The sequence below is a fragment of the Oncorhynchus nerka genome, linkage group LG9a (genome assembly GCF_034236695.1).
Source record: "Oncorhynchus nerka isolate Pitt River linkage group LG9a, Oner_Uvic_2.0, whole genome shotgun sequence".
NCBI lineage: Eukaryota > Metazoa > Chordata > Actinopteri > Salmoniformes > Salmonidae > Oncorhynchus > Oncorhynchus nerka.
This window is the reverse complement of record NC_088404.1, coordinates 58,883,373-58,901,317: the sequence shown is the minus strand read 5'-3', so window position 1 is coordinate 58,901,317 and position 17,945 is coordinate 58,883,373. Positions and strand designations below refer to the sequence as shown.

Here is a 17,945-nt window from a genome sequence, read left to right as displayed (position 1 = left end):
CAGTATATCGAAGAAGAAAACAAATTCAATGACGTGACTATCTGTCAATAATTACATTTCGGGGATTGGCGGACATTAAATTAATATCTAAGGGGCATTTTCCGTTAGATATTCTCAGATATTCTCACAGATCCTAAGGGGATTTTAAATAATTCTAAATGAATTAATAATAATATTCACTTTGTTTAAACAGGTTAAAAGAACAAGTGGTGTCAACTGGAGAAAACCTACACCAGTCGAGCAATTCATTTCAACAATAATCTTCATTTTAATTTGACTTTACAAACAACGAGGGTTTAATTGGAGACTATTTCTTCGGAACCTAGACCTTTATAAAAATAACTCAGCCAGCTATGAGGCTTGACATCCTAATAGAAGCAATATTTTTTTATTAGGCCTACTTACAATTGCAACTGATCAAAAATGTAGCATCCTACATAAAACAATCATTTAAAGAAAAGAAGTCTGCACATTCAAACTAAAACAATGTAACTAATAATTAAAAGCACACATTTGTAAATCCCAAACTCTAAAAGTAATTGGAAAGGTAGATGCAAATTATGTATGACATTGTGGTTACAATAAAGAATGTAGCCCGTCATGAAAATGTTTCCTATTAGCAGGACAATAGACTTGTTATAGCCCGGCTACTGTTGTGAAAATCCCTCAACTTGCAATGTATTCAATGCTTAAAACTTCTTACGGATCATTGGGACGCTAGCGTCTCACCATGACAATGTCCGGTGAAATTGCAGAGCGCGAAATTCAAATGACAGAAATCGTCATATTAAACATTCAAGTGTCATACATCATTTTAAAGCTTAACTTCTTGTTAATCCAGGCCCTTTGTCAGATTTCAAAAAGGCTTTACGGTGAAAGCACACCATGCGATTATCTGAGGACAGCGGCCACACACAAAAGCATTACATACATTTTCCAACCAAGCAGAGGCGTCAGAAATAGCGATAAAACAAATAATTTACCTTTGAAGATCTTCATCTGGTTGCAAAGGGTCCCAGCTACATAACAAATGGTAATTTTGTTCGATAAAGTCCTTCTTTATAATCCCAGAAAAAGTCAATTTCATTGGCGCGCGTGACTCAGTAATACGCCGGTTTCCCTCGTTCAAAATGCATACAAATGAATCCCGTAAGTTACCAATAAACTTCCAAACATATCAAACAACATTCCTAATCAATTCTCAGGTACCCTAATATGTCATTAAACGATAAAATCTCAGACGGAGAATACCGGAGACCATTACCGGAGATAAATAACGAAGTACGCTCACTCACCGGAACGCACAACAAACACCAAAACTACATCTTCTAGCTAATTAAAAAAAAACAGCCTGAAACTCTTTCTAAAGACGGTTGACAGCTAGTGGAAGCCCTAGGAACTGCAATCTGGGAGGTATTCCTTTTATATTTCAATTGACAGCCATAGTAATCAAGGGTAAGCTGGAAAAAAAAAATTCTGGATGGATTGTCCTCGGGTTCTCGCCTGCCATATCAGTTTTGTTATACTCACAGACATTATTTTAACAGTTTTGGAACATTTAGAGTGTTTTCTATCCAATACTACCAATTATATCTATATCCTAGCTTCTGGGCCTGAGTAACAGCTAGTTTACTTTGGGCACCCCATTCATCCAAACTTCCGAATACTGCCCCCTAGCCCGAAGAAGTTTTAACCTGTCTAGGAACCCCGCTCCGCTAGCGGAACAGCCATTTTTCCCAGCCAAAGAGAGGAGTCACAAAAATCAGACATAGAAATAAAATTAATAACTAACCTTTGATGATCTTCATCAGATGACACTCATAGGACTTCATGTTACACAATACATGTATGTTTTGTTTGATAAAGTTCATATGCAGAGAGCCACATCAATTTACAGAAATACTCATAATAAACATTGATAAAGATATGACTATTATACATGGAACTTTAGATAAACTTCTCCTTAATGCAACCGCTGTGTCAGATTTCAATTTTTTTTTACAGAGAATGCAAACCATGCAATAATCTTAGAACAGCCTTTAGACAACAAAGCAGCCAAAAAGATACCCGCCATATCGGGTAGTCAACATTACTCAGAAATAGCATTTTAAAAATTCACTTACCTTTGATGATCTTCATCAGATTGCACTCCCAGGATTCCCAGTTCCACCATAAATGTTTGATTTGTTCGAAAATGTCCATCAGTTATGTCCAAATATCTTCTTTTGTTAGGGCGTTTGGAAAACAAATCCAAAGCGCGTTCAGGACGGGCCGAACGTCGGACGAAAAGTTCAAAAAGTTCCATTACAGCCCATAGAAACATGCCAACCTAAGTATGGAATCAATCTTTAGGATGTTTTTTAACATAAAACTTAATTAATGTTCCAACCGGACAATTCCTTTGTCTGTACAAATGAAGTGGAACGTAATTACCTTTCACGTGAGCGCGCCAGACCGAGGCTGTGGCACTCTGCCAGACCACTCACTCAAAGAGCCTTTATGAACCCCTCCTTTAGAGTAGAATCCTCAAAACAGGTTCTAAATACTGTTGACATCTAGTGGAAGTTTTGGGAAGTGAAACATAACTAATATCACCCTGTATCTTCAATGGGGGCTGAGTTGAAAAACTACAAACCTCAGATTTCCCACTTCCTGGTTGGATTTTGCCATATGAGTTCTGTTATACTCACAGACATCATTCAAACAGTTTTAGAAACTTCAGAGTGTTTTCTATCCAATACTAATAACAATATGCATATATTAGCATCTGGGACAGAGTAGAAGGCAGTTCACTCTGGGCACGCTATTAATCCAAAAGTGAAAATGCTGCCCCTATCCCCAAAAGGTTCAATTGAACCTTTATTTAACTAGGCAAGTCAGGTAAGAACAAATTCTTATTTACAATGAAGGCCTACCCCAGTCAAACCTGGATGACGCTAGTCCGATTGTACGCCGCCCTATGGCACTCCCAATCACGGTCAGATGTGACACAGCCTGAATTCGAACCAGGGACTGTAGTGAAGCCTCTTGCACTGAGATGTGCCACTCTGGAACATGACACATACATATATATACACTACTCAAAAAAATAAAGGGAACACTTAAACAACACAATGTAACTCCAAGTCAATCCCACTTCTGTGAAATCAAACTGTCCACTTAGGAAGCAACACTGATTGACAATACATTTCACATGCTGTTGTGCAAATGGAATAGACAACAGGTGGAAATTATAGGCATTTAGCAAGACACCCCCAATAAAGGAGTGCTTCTGCAGGTGGTGACCAGACTACTTCTCAGTTCCTATGCTTCCTGGCTGATGTTTTGTTCACTTTTGAGTGCTGGCGGTGATTTCACCACTACTCTAGTGGTAGCATGAGACGGAGTCTACAACCCACACAAGTGGCTCAGGTAGTGCAGCTCATCCAGGACGGCACATCAATGCGAGCTGTGGCAAGAGGGTTTGCTGTGTCTGTCAGCGTAGTGTCCAGAGCATGGTGGCGCTACCAGGAGACAGGAGATTCTCTGCCTCTACCCTGTTACGGGGGCTGAGTCACTGGCTTACTGGGGCTCTCTCATGCCGTCCCTGGGGGGGGGGGGTGCGTCACCTGGGTGGGTTGATTCACTGTTGCGGTCAGCCTGTCTAAGTGTGAGTCAGTATCTGGTGTAACAGTCAGTATCTGGTGTGGACAACAGCTGCATTAAATCAAATCTATTTATATAGCCCTTCTTACATCAGCTGATGTCACAAAGTGCTGTACAGAAACCCAGCCTAAAACCCCAAACAGCAAGCAATGCAGGTGTAGAAGCACGGTGGCTAGGAAAAACTACATAGAAAGGCCAGAACCTAGGAAGAAACCTAGAGAGGAACCAGGCTCTGAGGGGTGGCCAGTCCTCTTCTGGCTGTGTCGGGTGGAGATTATAAGAGTATATGGCTATTTAAGGCCAGATTGTTCTTCAAGATGTTCAAACATTCATAAATGACCAGAAGGGTCAAATAATAATCACAGTGGTTGTAGAGGGTGCAACAGGTCAGTACCTTAGGAGTAAATGTCAGTTGGCTTTTCATAGCCGATCATTGAGAGTATCTCTACCGCTCCTGCTGTCTCTAGAGAGTTGAAAACAGCAGGTCTGGGACAGATAGGTCCGGTGAATAGGTCAGGGTTCCATAGCAGCAGGCAGAAAAGTTGAAACTGGAGGAGCAGCACAACCAGGTGGACTGGGGACAGCCAGGAGTCATCAGGCCAGGTTGTCCTGAGGCATTGTCCAAGGACTCAGGTCCCCTGGAAGGGGAGGGACAGGACACCAAATAAGACAGGATAATTACAACAGATATAACAGATTGACCCTAGCTACGGCACATAGACTATTTCCGCATACCCTCAAATTAAAGCTGACAGTCTGCACTTTAACCTCATAGTCATTGTATCATTTCAAATCTAAAGTGCTGGAGTACAGAGCCAAAACAACAACACAATGTTCACTGTCCCAATACCTTTGAAGCTCACTGTGCATACACAATTGAAATATTTTATTATTTCATAATAATTTCCTATTTTTCTATTGTTTTCTACACAATGTGGACCAGACAGAGACATTTGAATATGTTAAATGTTTTGGCAATTGAATGTTGAATAGTTTGGGCTTTGGAATTCCCATTAAAAAGCTTTACAGTCATTGTAAAACAAATTATCACAACAAAAAATTATCAAACCGAACTGACCTCAAAAAGCACTCATCGCTCAGCACTAATGAATAGTCAGGAAAATGTTTTGTAGCTTCGAATCACTGCAATCCACGGCAAATACTTTGCATTGCAAACCATATCAAATTCAAACATTGACATATAGAGTTAGCTTACTACTAACTAACTGTAGCTACTTTAGTTGTAAAGTACAGTATCATTATGCACAATCATGTAAACCAGCTAGCTGGATAAAATGTTCATCATTTATAAGTGTCACCAACCATCTCTAGATCCTCCTTCTCAGTGGCATCGATCACCCCTCATCGCTCGATCCTCCTTCTCAGTGGCATCGATCACCCCTCACCGCTAGATCCTCCTTCTCCGTGGCATCGATCACCCCTCATCGTTAGATCCTCCTTCTCGGTGGCATCGATCACCCCTCATCGCTAGCTCCTCCTTCTCCGTGGCATTGATCACCCGTCATCGCTAGCTCCTCCTTCTCGGTGGCATTGATCACCCCTCATCGCTAGCTCCTCCTTCTCGGTGGCATCGATCACCCTTCATACTGTACGCGGCAACAACACACCGAGAGAGAGAGGCGCTACTGGGGGAGGGAAGAGGATCAGTCGACGCCGTGGATATGATCTAAAATAATATCCGAAGAGGCAAACAGTACACCTTTCTCCCAAATAGCACTTTGATTCGAAAGGTGGAAAACTGCCAACAAGATTACTATTATTTAAATTCACCCTACCGACCCCCCCTCCCTCTACTCCACCCTAGCCACCGAGATGCACACCGAGACTCGAAGCAAGAAAGTAAGTCTTGACCATTATTGACTTTGCCCTGTCCAGCAAACTGTGATCGGCCGATATTGAAATGCGTTGACATTGTCAGTTACATCATGTGCCAATTGAAACCAAATTGAAGAGTGTCTGACAAGGTGGAAGGCAGCTGTACTGTTATGGTGCGTTCATACCCAAGTGGGAAGGTGGTATTTACCACATAACTGGGAAAATGACTAGTGGGAAACTCATCTATCATCCTTGAGCCCCGAGCTCTCCCACATACTGACCTCTGATGTTACCACCAAGGAAATTACCTTTTGAACACAATTTGTTTACAGGCATGATAGCTGTACTAATAGTTTATGGTTGACTCAGCTCTTGGCCAATCGGCATTTCTCAACGACTTCAAAGCACGTGATTGTGTTCAACTGGGGGCGGCAGGTAGCCTAGTGGTTAGAGCTGTGGACTAGTAACAAAAGGTTGCTCGTTCAAATCCCCGAGCTGACAAGGTACAAATCTGTCGTTCTGCCCCTGAACAAGGCAGTTAACCCACTGTTCCTAGGCTGGCATTGTAAATAAGAAGTTGTTCTTAACTGACTTGCCTAGTTAAGTAAAGGTATAAAAAAGACGGATATTTACGACTTCCCAACTGATAATTACCACGTTCCCACTTCTTTATCAACGCAGCATTACATTGTTAGCTGGCTAGCAAACTAACGTTAGGCAACGGTACTTATAATAATAGCTAGCATATTAGTTAGCTCTCCAGCTAGATAGGGGACTGTCGCAGGCTACTGAGAGCTTGATTGGTTCGATAGCTCCGACAATCGACAGCAGACTGTGCTGTTGCATCTCTCTCTCTCCAAATAACTGTACACTCCTCTGTAAACGTTGACAATTAGCGCGCATGCAGACACTGGAATGGGTTTGCTATGCATTGCCTGCTCTCATCCTCTCGCTCTGTGCGAACTTTGTGGTACAGGTTTTTTTTAAATGCACTGTGTGAGCTAGGCAGGAAGGAAATGCACTGCAGCTTGTAGGACACCATCTTAGTTCCTTAAAGGGACAGTAGCGCTCGATCAAATCCCAACCCTGGGAATGAGCCAGGTGTACTGCCTAGCGCTATACTGTACATGTACCCAGCATGCTGCGTCTTCTGCCCAGAACTTTCGGTACAGTAGCAAAGGGTCAGAGGGCAAGAGAATAATTCAGGCTCAACCAGGGACCGGAAAGGAAAACATCCTTCAAGCTTCATCATTCACAAGATCATTAGCCTCATACAGCAGTGAGGATTCTCATGATTCATTGAATAGATCTCTTACCGATCTATCATCATGCTGACAAATTATACATGATCTCTGCGATACCTCCACGTTACTTTTGGTCTCAGCCATTGTTTTTCTATGAGCATGACATAAATCAATTTCTGTAGTCAGTGTAGTTGTCTCATTATGATGAATGACAGTCGTGCTGCAATGAGACATGAATCGGATGTCGTCACTCGTCAGTGCTACACGAGATACAGAGCTCACTCCCTTTCCTGTGTGTGCGTCTGCGGGTATGCGGCCCTGTGTGTGTGTGTGCATGGCATGGATTAGGCCAGCTCTGAAGGTGTAATCTATAAACAGGGCCTATAATACATTCCTGTGCAGGGCAGCAGCAGCCTCAGCAGGCCTAATGGTGAGCACAGGGAGAGGCCCTGTCATTTAGAGGCCAGCCTTGTCTCTGTGTGTATGAGTGTTTGTTTCTGTTTGAGTGTGTGGATCAGCCCAGGGTGTGCCAGATGGTAGGCAATGATTAACAGTGGAGGACAAACCTTGCTCAAACTGGTTAAATGCGAGATGGGAGGTGAAGGCAGCCATCTCCTGTGTGTGTGTGTGTCTGGCCACATAGTAACCCACCCAAGGGAGATGACTGTCAGATTGACATAAGGGACAGACAGTGACTGGTGGTGCCAAGGTACTGGCTTCTAGGTAACCTAGGTAACCATGCCAAATTGTCACCTTACCAAATAAAACTGACAAGTTAATTAAGGCAGAAACAGACAGGCACCCAGGTTAGGACTGGTGGCCCCATTGCCGTTCTGAGATCTAGACAGGAGTGACCCTGTGCTATAACGGGGTTGTACTGTCACATGGAGCATGATATAAGAGGAAGAGGGGATTCATTGGTGAGGGTGTCACAACAGGGGGTAAAGCGAGGTGAGGTGACCCTGACATGGTGGACAGGGGACATTGGCTGACTGTGGGGCAGCCAGTCATGGGGGTATGAGCTGAGTCAGAAAACAGGGTGGATGGTGTCACAAGGGTATTAGTTTAGAAGGAAGGGCAGGACAGGAGGGTGCGGTTGGGGTGGACAGTTTAACAGAGGTATAAGCTAGTTTGGAAGGAGGGGAGGGGAGGGTAGGAAGGGTTGGGGTGGATGATGTCACATGGGTATTCGTTTTAGAGGACAGGGGCGGTGGTAGGGGGGTCACCATGTCTTTTTCCGGTGAGTGAGACGGTCGGTGCATGGAGCCTGTCCTGCCTCAGATACTATTTTTAGGACCAGGACACCATTTATAATGTGAATTTAGTCTAGGGCTGGGATGGGCTAGAGGGGTTGGGCTTGAGGGTATGGGTGGGGCTGGGATATAGGGCTAGGTTTGGGACCTGGAAGGGGTTAGGGCTACAGTTGAGGGATAGGGCAAGGGGAGGCTGGGGGATAGGTTTTAGGTCTGGGATAGGGTTGGGGGATAGGGACGGGGTTGGGACAAGATGATAGGGCCGGGCTTGGGACAGGAGGATAGGAGGATAGGGCGGGCTTGGGACAGGAGGACAGGGCCGGGCTTGGGACAGGAGGACAGGGCCGGGCTTGGGACAGGAGGACAGGGCCGGGGTTGGGACAGGAGGACAGGGCCGGGGTTGGGACAGGAGAACAGGGCCGGGGTTGGGACAGGAGGACAGGGCCGGGGTTGGGACAGGAGGACAGGGCCTGGGTTGAGACAGGAGGATAGGGCCTGGGTTGAGACAGGAGGATAGGGCCGGGGTTGGGACAGGAGGATAGGGCCGGGGTTGGGACAGGAGGATAGGGCCGTGGTTGGGACAGGAGGATAGGGCCGTGGTTGGGACAGGAGGATAGGGCCGTGGTTGGGACAGGAGGATAGGGCCGTGGTTGGGACAGGAGGATAGGGACGGGGTTGGGACAGGAGTATAGGGCTGGGGCTGTGGGTAGAAGCATGCATGCAGAGGCTGCGGAGACCACAGGCACGCCTAGAATCTGTCTCCTCTCTCTGTCCACCTTTCTCCCTATTATTTCTTCCCCTCCCTAAACTAGCCCCCCTGCCCAACATGGAAAGAAGTGTAGGAGTGAAAACCTAAAGAGAGCTCTGCCTGGAATATAACTCCCCAACACTCTCGCCTGAGCTAACAAGGATCAGCTAGCTCCTAGCCTAGCCTGTAACCATCTGGGAATGCATAGTCCAGTTCTCTCTGATTGCAGCTTTTCGATTGTAACACCAGTGTTCCACTAGTGTATACACCCTTATGTTATACCAGGGAATTTGTGTTCCCAAAGCAAGGGCTGACAATGAGGACTTGTGAAGAGCAGAATCAATAATCAACAGAGTTGCTTTGTGAGAAGGTGTTAAAGGTCACAGTTGGCCATTGTTATGGAAATGCCATCTGAAAAGTACCAGTGGCCTGGCTGTGGCCCCAAGTGAGAGCAGGTCTGCCGGAGCCATGGCCCAGTGAGATGGATTCATTGCCCAGTGAGACGGATTCATTGCCCAGTGAGATGGGTTCATGGCCCAGTGAGACGGAGCCATGGCCCAGTGAGACGGAGCCATGGCCCAGTGAGACGGAGCCATGGCCCAGTGAGACGGAGCCATGGGCCAGTGAGACGGAGCCATGGCCCAGTGAGACGGAGCCATGGCCCAGTGAGATACAGGTGCCGGCCCGTTTAGATGGAAACAGATGAGTCTGAGCCTTCTGCGTAAAACACTGGGGTAAATCATGTATGGAAATGCGCCATGAGTGTCTTCTGGGTCCCAAATGGCAGCCTATGCCTTATTTTGGTTCCCTAGTGGCACAGCAGTCTAAGGCACTGCATCTCAGTGCTAGAGGCATCACTACAGACCCTGGTTCGATACCTGGCTGTACCACAACCGGCCATGATCGGGAGTCCCATAGGGCGGCAGACTATTTGCCCAGTGTCGTCTGGGTTAGGGGAGGGTTTGGCTGGGGTAGGCTGTCATTGTAAAATAAGAATTTGTTCTTAACTGACATGCCTAGTTAAATAAAATACAAAATATGGGTGATTCTATAGAAGTGGTGCAAATTGTCTCCAAATAAAGGACATTTTATTTACATCATGATATGTTCTTATTCAATCCAAGGCAATAACCAACATATTGTTAAATTAATAAACTGTCAAACTTCAATTAATAGCCTGAGTATGTATTTGCTTAATTCACTGAACAGGTGCTTTTTAGAGACAGGCATCTGAGTGTACAAAACATTAGGAACACCTGCTATTTCCATGACAGACTGACCAGGTGAAAGCTATGATCCCTTATTGATGTCACCTATTAAATCCACTTCAATCAGTGTAGATGAAGGGGAGAAGACGGGTTAAAGAATGATTTTTAAGCCTTGAGACAATTGAGACGTAGGGTGAATGGGCAAGACAGGGTGAATGGGCAAGACAACAGATTGAAGTGCTTTTGAACAGGGTATGGTAGTAGGGGCCAGGCACACAGGTTTGAGTGTGTCAATAACTGCAACGCTGATGGGTTTTTCATGATCAACAGTTTTCTGTGTGTATGAAGAATGGTCCACCACCCAAAAGACATCCAGCCAACTTGACACAACTGTGGGAAGCATTGAAGCCAAAATGGGCCAGCATCCCTGTGGAATGTTTTGGACACCTTGTAGAGTCCATGCCCCCACTAATTGAGGGTGTTCAGAGGGCACAACGCAATATTATTCCACTTTTTTTTTACTCACTTTATTTCCTTAATGCACACAGCTTTTGCTCATTTGCATAGTTAATTTCTTAATTCCAGCTTTTACTTCCAACTTTTTAATATATGTGTTCATTTATATCATTTACACACTGTCATGTTTATTTTGTCTTAGTATACCTCTATAAAAAATGTGTCCTTTACAGCACTCTACTCAGAAAATTGAATGCAGTCTATCACAGTGCCATCCGTTTTGTCACCAAAGCCCCATATACCACCCACCACTGCGACCTGTACGCTCTTGTTGGTTGGCCCTCGCTTCATATTCGTCGACAAACCCACTGGCTCCAGGTCATCTATGAGTCTTTGCTAGGAAAAGCCCCGCCTTATCTCAGCTCACTGGTCACCATAGCAGCACCCACCCAGAGCACGTGCTCCAGCAGGTATATTTCACTGGTCACCCCCAAATCCTATTCCTCTTTTGGCCGCCTTTCCTTCTAGTCCTCTGCAGCCAATGACTGGAACAAACTGCAAAATTTACTGAAGCTAGAGACTCCTATCTCCCTCACTAGCTTTAAGCACCAGCTGTCAGAGCAGCTCACAGGTCATTGCACCTGTACATAGCCCATCTGTAAATAGCCCACCCAACTACCTCATTCCCATACTGTTTTTTTTTTTTTGCTCCTTTGCACCCCAGTATCACTACTTGTACATTCATCTTCTGCACATCTATCACTCCAGTGTTTAATTGCTATATTGTAATTATTTCGCCACCATGGCCTATTTATTGTCTTACCTCCCTAATCTTACTTCATTTGCACACTTTCTCTATTGTGTTATTGACTGTATGTTTGTGTATTCCATGTGTGACTCTGTGTTGTTGTTTGTGTCGCACTGCTTTGCTTTATCTTGGCCAGGTCGCAGTTGGCAAGGTCACAGTTGTAAATGAGAACTTGTTCTCAACTAGCCTAAATAAAGGTGTAAAAATACAAAAAAATACAAATAAAAAAAATATTGTCCTGACTGCATTTTTGGCAGTTCTTACTTCCACCACTAGAGGGTGATCGGCTACTTTCTATGGGTCTGTACTCCAGAAGTTGTTGACTGTTTTTGCGCTTGCCAGTTAGCTAGCAGTTCTAAGCTGTTAGCAGCCAATGGCTCCAGCATGGCCACATGTTGAGTAGTTTGTCTACAAATATTTTGGAAAAAGGAGTGAGCAATTTGGTAAATCTTCATGTATTTTTAAGAAGTGTCAATACCAAACATCTAATATATCAAGAAATATATGTTTGCTGGGATGGACATCTGTCCAAATGAAAGATATCCAGCCAAATGTTAGCTCTGGGAATTCTTTAAAGTCCAAAATACACCATATATACACAAGTATGTGGACACCCTTTCAAGTTAGTGGATTCAGCTATTTCAACCATACCATTTTCTGACAGGTGTATAAAACCGAGCACACACACATGCAATCTCCATAGACACACATTGGCAGTAGCATGGCCTTACTGAAGAGCTCAGTGACGTTCAACGTGCCACCGTCATAGGATATCACCTTTCCAGCATGTCGGTTCATGCTAGAGTTTTCCCGGTCAACTGTAAGTGCTGTTATTGTGAAGTGGAAACGTGTAGGAGCAACAACGGCTCAGCCGCGAAGTGGTAGGCCACACAAGCTGATAGAATAGGACTGCTGAAGTGCGTAGCGTGTAACAAATCCCCTGTTCTCGGTTGCAACACTCACTACCGAGTTCCAAACTGCTTCTGGAAGCAACACCAGCGCAATAACTGTTCGTCAAGAGCTTCATGAAATGGGTTTCCATGGCTGAGCAGCCGCACACAAGCCAATATATAATATTCTTTTTAACCTTTATTTTACTAGGCAAGTCAGTTAAGAACAAATTCTTATTTTCAATGACGGCCTAGGAACAATGGGTTAACTGCCTGTTCAGGGGCAGAACGACAGATTTGTACCTTGTCAGCTCGTGTATTCAAACTTGCAACCTTTCGGTTACTAGTCCAACACTAACCACTAGGCTACCCTGCCGCCCCACTCGCCCCACAAGCCAAAGATTACCATGTGCAAGGCCAAGAGTCGACTGGAGTGGTGTAAAGCTCGCTGCCATTGGACTCTGGAGCAGTGGAAATGCTTTCTCTGGAGTAATGAATAATGCTTCACCATCTGGCAGTCCGACACACGAATCTGGATTGGGCGGAGGCCAGGAGAACGCTACCTGCCTCAATGCATAGTGCCCACTGTAACGTTTGGTGGGGGAGGAATAATGGTCTTGGGCTGTTTTTCATGGTTCTGACTAGGCCCCTTTAATTCCAGTGAAGGGAAATCTTAACACTACAGCGTACAGTACAATGTCATTCAAAACGATTCTGTGATTCCAACTTTGTGTCAACAGTTTGGGGGAAGGCCCTTCCCATGACAATGTCCCCATACACAAAGCAAGGTCCATATAGAAGTGGTTTGTTGAGATCGGTGTGGAAGAACTTGACTGGCCTGCTCAGAGCCATCACTCTCCATCACTCTCCTTCTTGGACAAATAGCGCCTACACAGCCTGGAGGTGTTTTGGGTCATTTGTCCTGTTGAAAAGCAAATGGAAGTCCACCTAAATAAATCACAGACAGTGGTGGACTATGATAAAACACTAAAGGGGTTTCCTCTACTACCTCAAGGGCTGCCTCCCAGATGGCACCCTATTCTCTTTAAAGGGAAAGTTCCCCCCCAGCCCACTGCATGAACAGTATGCGCCACTAGGGTTGCACATTTTGGGGCATATTCAGAGGTTGAAACTTTCCGTGGGAAATATATGGGAATTCAAAACTTAATTGAAACTCAAGCTTTGGTTGTCTTCCTCTCAGGCTTCCATGTCTTCTCCCTGGACCTCCTCAATGTCCACCTCTTGAACATCAGACTCTGAGGCCTCATCTTCACTGTCACTTTCCAACCTTGTTGAGGATGGCTTGTTGTCAGGCTCAAAAAGCCTGAAATTTGCCCGGATGGCCACCCATTTTTCAACCCGTGTATTGGTCAGTCTGTTGCGTGCTTTGGTGTGTGTGTTCCCAAACAAGGACCAGTTGCGCTCTGAGGTGGCTGATGTTGGTGGGATTTGGAGGATGATGGAGGCAACAGGAGAAAGAGCCTCAGATCCACAGTCCCTTCTACCAGGTGGCTGATGAGATATGTTGGCATGACTGCCATATTGCATCTCCATCCCAAAGCCCTTGGAAGTGTACTTCGCCAGACTGACAAGAACCTTGCCCTCATCCAGGCCAAGGTGGTGAGGCATGGTAGTGATGACACCATAGGCCTTGTTGATCTCTGCACCAGACAGGATGCTCTTGCCAGCATACTTGGGGTCCAACATGTACGCTGCGGCGTGCATAGGCTTCAGGCAGAAGTCTTCACGCTTTTTGATGTATTTCAGAACTGCAGTTTCTCTGCTTGGAGCAACAGTGAAGTGGGCAGGGCAGTACGGATTTCTTCTCTTACATCTGCAAGCAGAGTCTGAACATCTGACAGGATGGCATTGTCTCCCTTAATTTGTCGAATGGCTACTGCTATAGGTTTCAGGAGTTTCAGGCTGCTTACCACTCTCTCCCAAAATACATCATCCAGGAGGATCCTCTTGATGGGGCTGTCCATATCGGCAGACTGTGATATGGCCATTTCTTGGAGAGACTCCTTCCCCTCCAAGAGACGGTCAAACATGATGACAACACCACCCCAATGGGTGTTGCTGGGCAGCTTCAATGTGGTGCTCTTATTCTTCTCACTTTGCTGCTATAACTTGATGACCCTTCACATACATAACCATTTCCTTGGCTCTCTTGTAAAGTGTATCCATTGTTTTCAGTGCCATGATATCCTTGAGGAGCAGATTCAATGCATGAGCAGCACAGCCAATGGGTGTGATGTGAGGCTAGGACTCCACTTTAGACCAAGCAGCCTTCATGTTTGCAGCATTGTCTGTCACCTGTGCAAATACCTTCTGTGGTCCAAGGTCATTGATGACTGCCTTCAGCTCATCTGCAATGTAGAGACCGGTGTGTCTGTTGTCCCTTGTGTCTGTGCTCTTGTAGAATACTGGTTGAGGGGTGGAGATGTAGTTAATTATTCCTTGCCCACGAACATTCAACCACCCATCAGAGATGATTGCAATACAGTCTGCTTTCTCTATGATTTGATTGACCTTCACTTGAACTCTGTTGAACTCTGCATCCAGCAAATGAGTAGATAAAGCATGTCTGGTTGGAGGGGTGTTTCCTGGGCAAAGAACTTTCAGAAATCTCTAACAATACACATTGCCTGTGAGCATCAGAGGTGAACCAGTTGCATACACAGCTCAAGCAAGACATTCATCAGCATTTCTCTGACTACGTTCCTCCATTGAGTCTCAAAAACATCTGATTCCAGGAGGACCATGAGCTGTTGCTATCGATAAGGTGTCTGATTCATAATTTTCACCTCGATTAGAAGTAGAGGGACTTTTTCCTCACATATGATTTGGCACAGTATTTGCAAATGTACACAGCTTTTCCTACATTAGCTGCAGTGAAATGTCTCCACACATCAGATAATGCCTGTGTTATTTTCCTGTAAAGATTAGAATAAAACAAGTAAAAATAAATAAATACAATTCCATGTACAGATAAATAGTTAAGCAGTTATATTAAACAACTCCTTTGTAAGATAACAGTTTTAAAATGAAACATGTATGGAAACAGGTGAACTAACACTCCTCAGTTAGCAGTCTCAAGCAAGCTAAAACCCACATGGTAGCAAAAACTAACTCGCAGAAATTGTTAACAAGTTAAAAATGATTTAAACACACTTTTCTGTAGGCTACTGTTTGCTTGTTAACAAAAAAGCATGTATGTTGTATAGAATATAATCACCCCACCCAGTATTGTAATCAAAACTTACCAGAAAGCAAGAAAGAGAAGAATACACTGTACATGTGATAGAAGAATGCACTGTGCATGTGATAGAAGAATGCACTGTGCATGCAGAGGGTTGCAATTCCATTGAATTGGGGATAGTTTAACCAAAATATGCCACAAGACCTAGAATGGCCTCATGTGTATACCACAAAAAAAGGTTCACTGTTATAAGCTATCTTTTTTGATGAGTTTAGGCAAAATTCCCCAAATTCCTGGGCTTAATAACTTCCCATCGAAAAATTTCGCAAAAATTCTGGAAATATACCGGACAGTTTCTGACCCTTTGCAACCCTATGCTCCACCAATACATTATATATATTGAGTTACTTTCATAGCTGAAGTTAGGTTTGTTGAGAACACAAGGGATATTAGGGTTGAGAAGAACAAGTCTTGATCTGTTGCGCTGGTTTTTGCATCATGGATTATTTGGACGAATCACTGGCGTGTGTGGCATGTTTGAATTACGGAAGTGGTTTATTTGGCCTATACAGCCGAGATGAATGTTCTTCACTGGAAGCCTGCTTGGAGGTGGTAGAATCTCTCTCTCTCTCTCTCTCTCTCTCTCTCTTTTCCTCTAGTGCAGCATGAGAGTCCAGTAAGAAACAGAGCAGTCCAGTTCTATTTGGGTCTGTGTGGCATGTAGAACTTCTGTTCCATGAATCCGGTGTAGTAGAATGTGTTATATTCTGGGCCTCTATACAGTATCTGGTTTGTGTGTTATGGGAGTGTATGTGTGGTTCTGGGGGAAAGGAGGGGTGAGGGGATGGAAGCATGCGAGAAGAACAGGCTGGTAACTGGGATGGAGGGAGTCAGGCTGTGTGGTTTAGTTTGGGGATGAGGGCTGGGTGGGATGAGGGCTGGGTAGGATGAGAGAGAGCTGTTTCCTTATCTCCCTCAGGCTGTTGAAATAGGATTTCACCACTGTACTGTAGTATACTTTTGAGAGAGCGTTCTTTAGTGTGTATGGTGGGCGGATGGCAGGGGGTGGAGTAGGGTGTGTTTGTGTTAATGTGTGTGTGGTAGGGGTTTTCCAGATTAGGGCTGATGTGACGGAGTGACCCCCTACCATCGCACCACAATCATTAACCAGCGAAATAATCCGGTCCCCCTAGCAACCCCTGTAGCTCTGCCAAACTGAAAAGAGAAAGGAGGAGGGGAGGGTGTTTCTGAATGTGTGTGTGTGAAAGAGAGAGAGAGACTGTGTGTACTCACACGTGCGTAAGTGTGTATTGATGTTGGGAGCTTGATGTAAGCTGCTCAGGGCTCTGTTTGTAGGGCAGAGAGAGGGAGGGAAAGAAGGAGGTATAGAAAGAGAAGGAGGTATAGAAAGAGGGAGGTGAGATGCCAAACATTTGACTTGTTCTTCTAAGACCAACACTGGGGTGTATAAGCCCTTCTACCTTGTCTTCACCCTAGTTGAACTACCACCCAGGTATTACGTAGGTAATACATACGTAATGTATACAATACATACAATACATACATTGCTGTGAGGGGAACGGCACCTCACTACCTCCAGGCTCTGATCAGGCCCTACACCCAAACAAGGGCACTGCGTTCATCCACCTCTGGCCTGCTCGCCTCCCTACCACTGAGGAAGTACAGTTCCCGCTCAGCCCAGTCAAAACTGTTCGCTGCTCTGGCCCCCCAATGGTGGAACAAACTCCCTCACGACGCCAGGACAGCGGAGTCAATCACCACCTTCCGGAGACACCTGAAACCCCACCTCTTTAAGGAATACCTAGGATAGGATAAAGTAATCCTTCTCCCCTCCCCCCTTAAAAGACCTAGATGCACTATTGTAAAGTGGCTGTTCCACTGGATGTCATAAGGTGAAAGCACCAATTTGTAAGTCGCTCTGGATAAGAGCGTCTGCTAAATGACTTAAATGTATGTAAATGTAACATAGCCTAGAGCAGGGTTCCTCTACTGTGGTGTATAAGCCCTGTTCTACCTTGTCTTCACCCTAGTTGAACTACCACCCAGGTATGCGTAGGTAATACATAGCCTAGAGCAGGGTTCCTCTACTGTGGTGTATAAGCCCTGTTCTACCTTGTCTTCACCCTAGTTGAACTACCACCCAGGATGCAGGATACCCCTGAGCTCATTTTCAAGTCTCTCATAGCAAAGGGTCTAAATTCTTACATTTTTCATTACGAGGTAGATTGCTGAGGAAATGTTTTTATTTAATCCATTTTAGAATAACAAAATCTGGAGAAAGTCAAGGGGTTGAAGTCGGAAGTTTACATACACCTTAGCAAATACATTTAAACTCAGTTTTTCAAAATTCTTTACATTTAATCCTTACAGAGCTGGTGTAACTGAGTCAGGTTTGTTGGCCTCCTTGCTCGCACATGCTTTTTCAGTAGGATTGAGGTCAGGGCTTTGTGATGGCCACTTCAATACCTTGACTTTGTTGTCCATAAGCCATTTTGTCACAACTTTGGAAGTTGCTTCAATATATCCACATACTTTTCCCCCCTCATGATACCATCTATTTTGTGAAGTGCACCAGTCCCTCCCCACAACGTCTCTATTTTGGTTTGGTCAGGGCGTGAGTTGGGGTGGGCATTC

The 17,945-nt window shown here is 44.9% G+C and overlaps 1 protein-coding gene and 1 long non-coding RNA gene across 4 annotated transcripts in view; one reads left to right on the top strand and one right to left on the bottom strand.

Annotated features, from left to right (window-relative positions):
- Positions 1-244: 244 nt before the first annotated feature.
- Positions 245-5,153, bottom strand: LOC135573430 (uncharacterized). The gene is made up of 2 exons (XR_010464751.1): positions 4,969-5,153; positions 245-4,283 (listed from the first exon to the last, which is right to left on the bottom strand). It is a non-coding gene; the product is annotated as an uncharacterized LOC135573430 (long non-coding RNA).
- Positions 5,154-5,414: 261 nt separating this feature from the next.
- LOC115134599 (Kruppel-like factor 8) overlaps positions 5,415-17,945 on the top strand; it is a 119,392-nt gene continuing 106,861 nt past the window's right edge. For all 3 annotated transcript variants that reach the window (XM_029668756.2, XM_029668757.2, XM_029668755.2), the window contains exon 1: positions 5,415-5,505. In XM_029668756.2, coding sequence (XP_029524616.1) covers positions 5,479-5,505 — 27 coding nt within the window. In that variant the 5' untranslated portion in view covers positions 5,415-5,478. The remainder of the gene's footprint in view (positions 5,506-17,945) is intronic.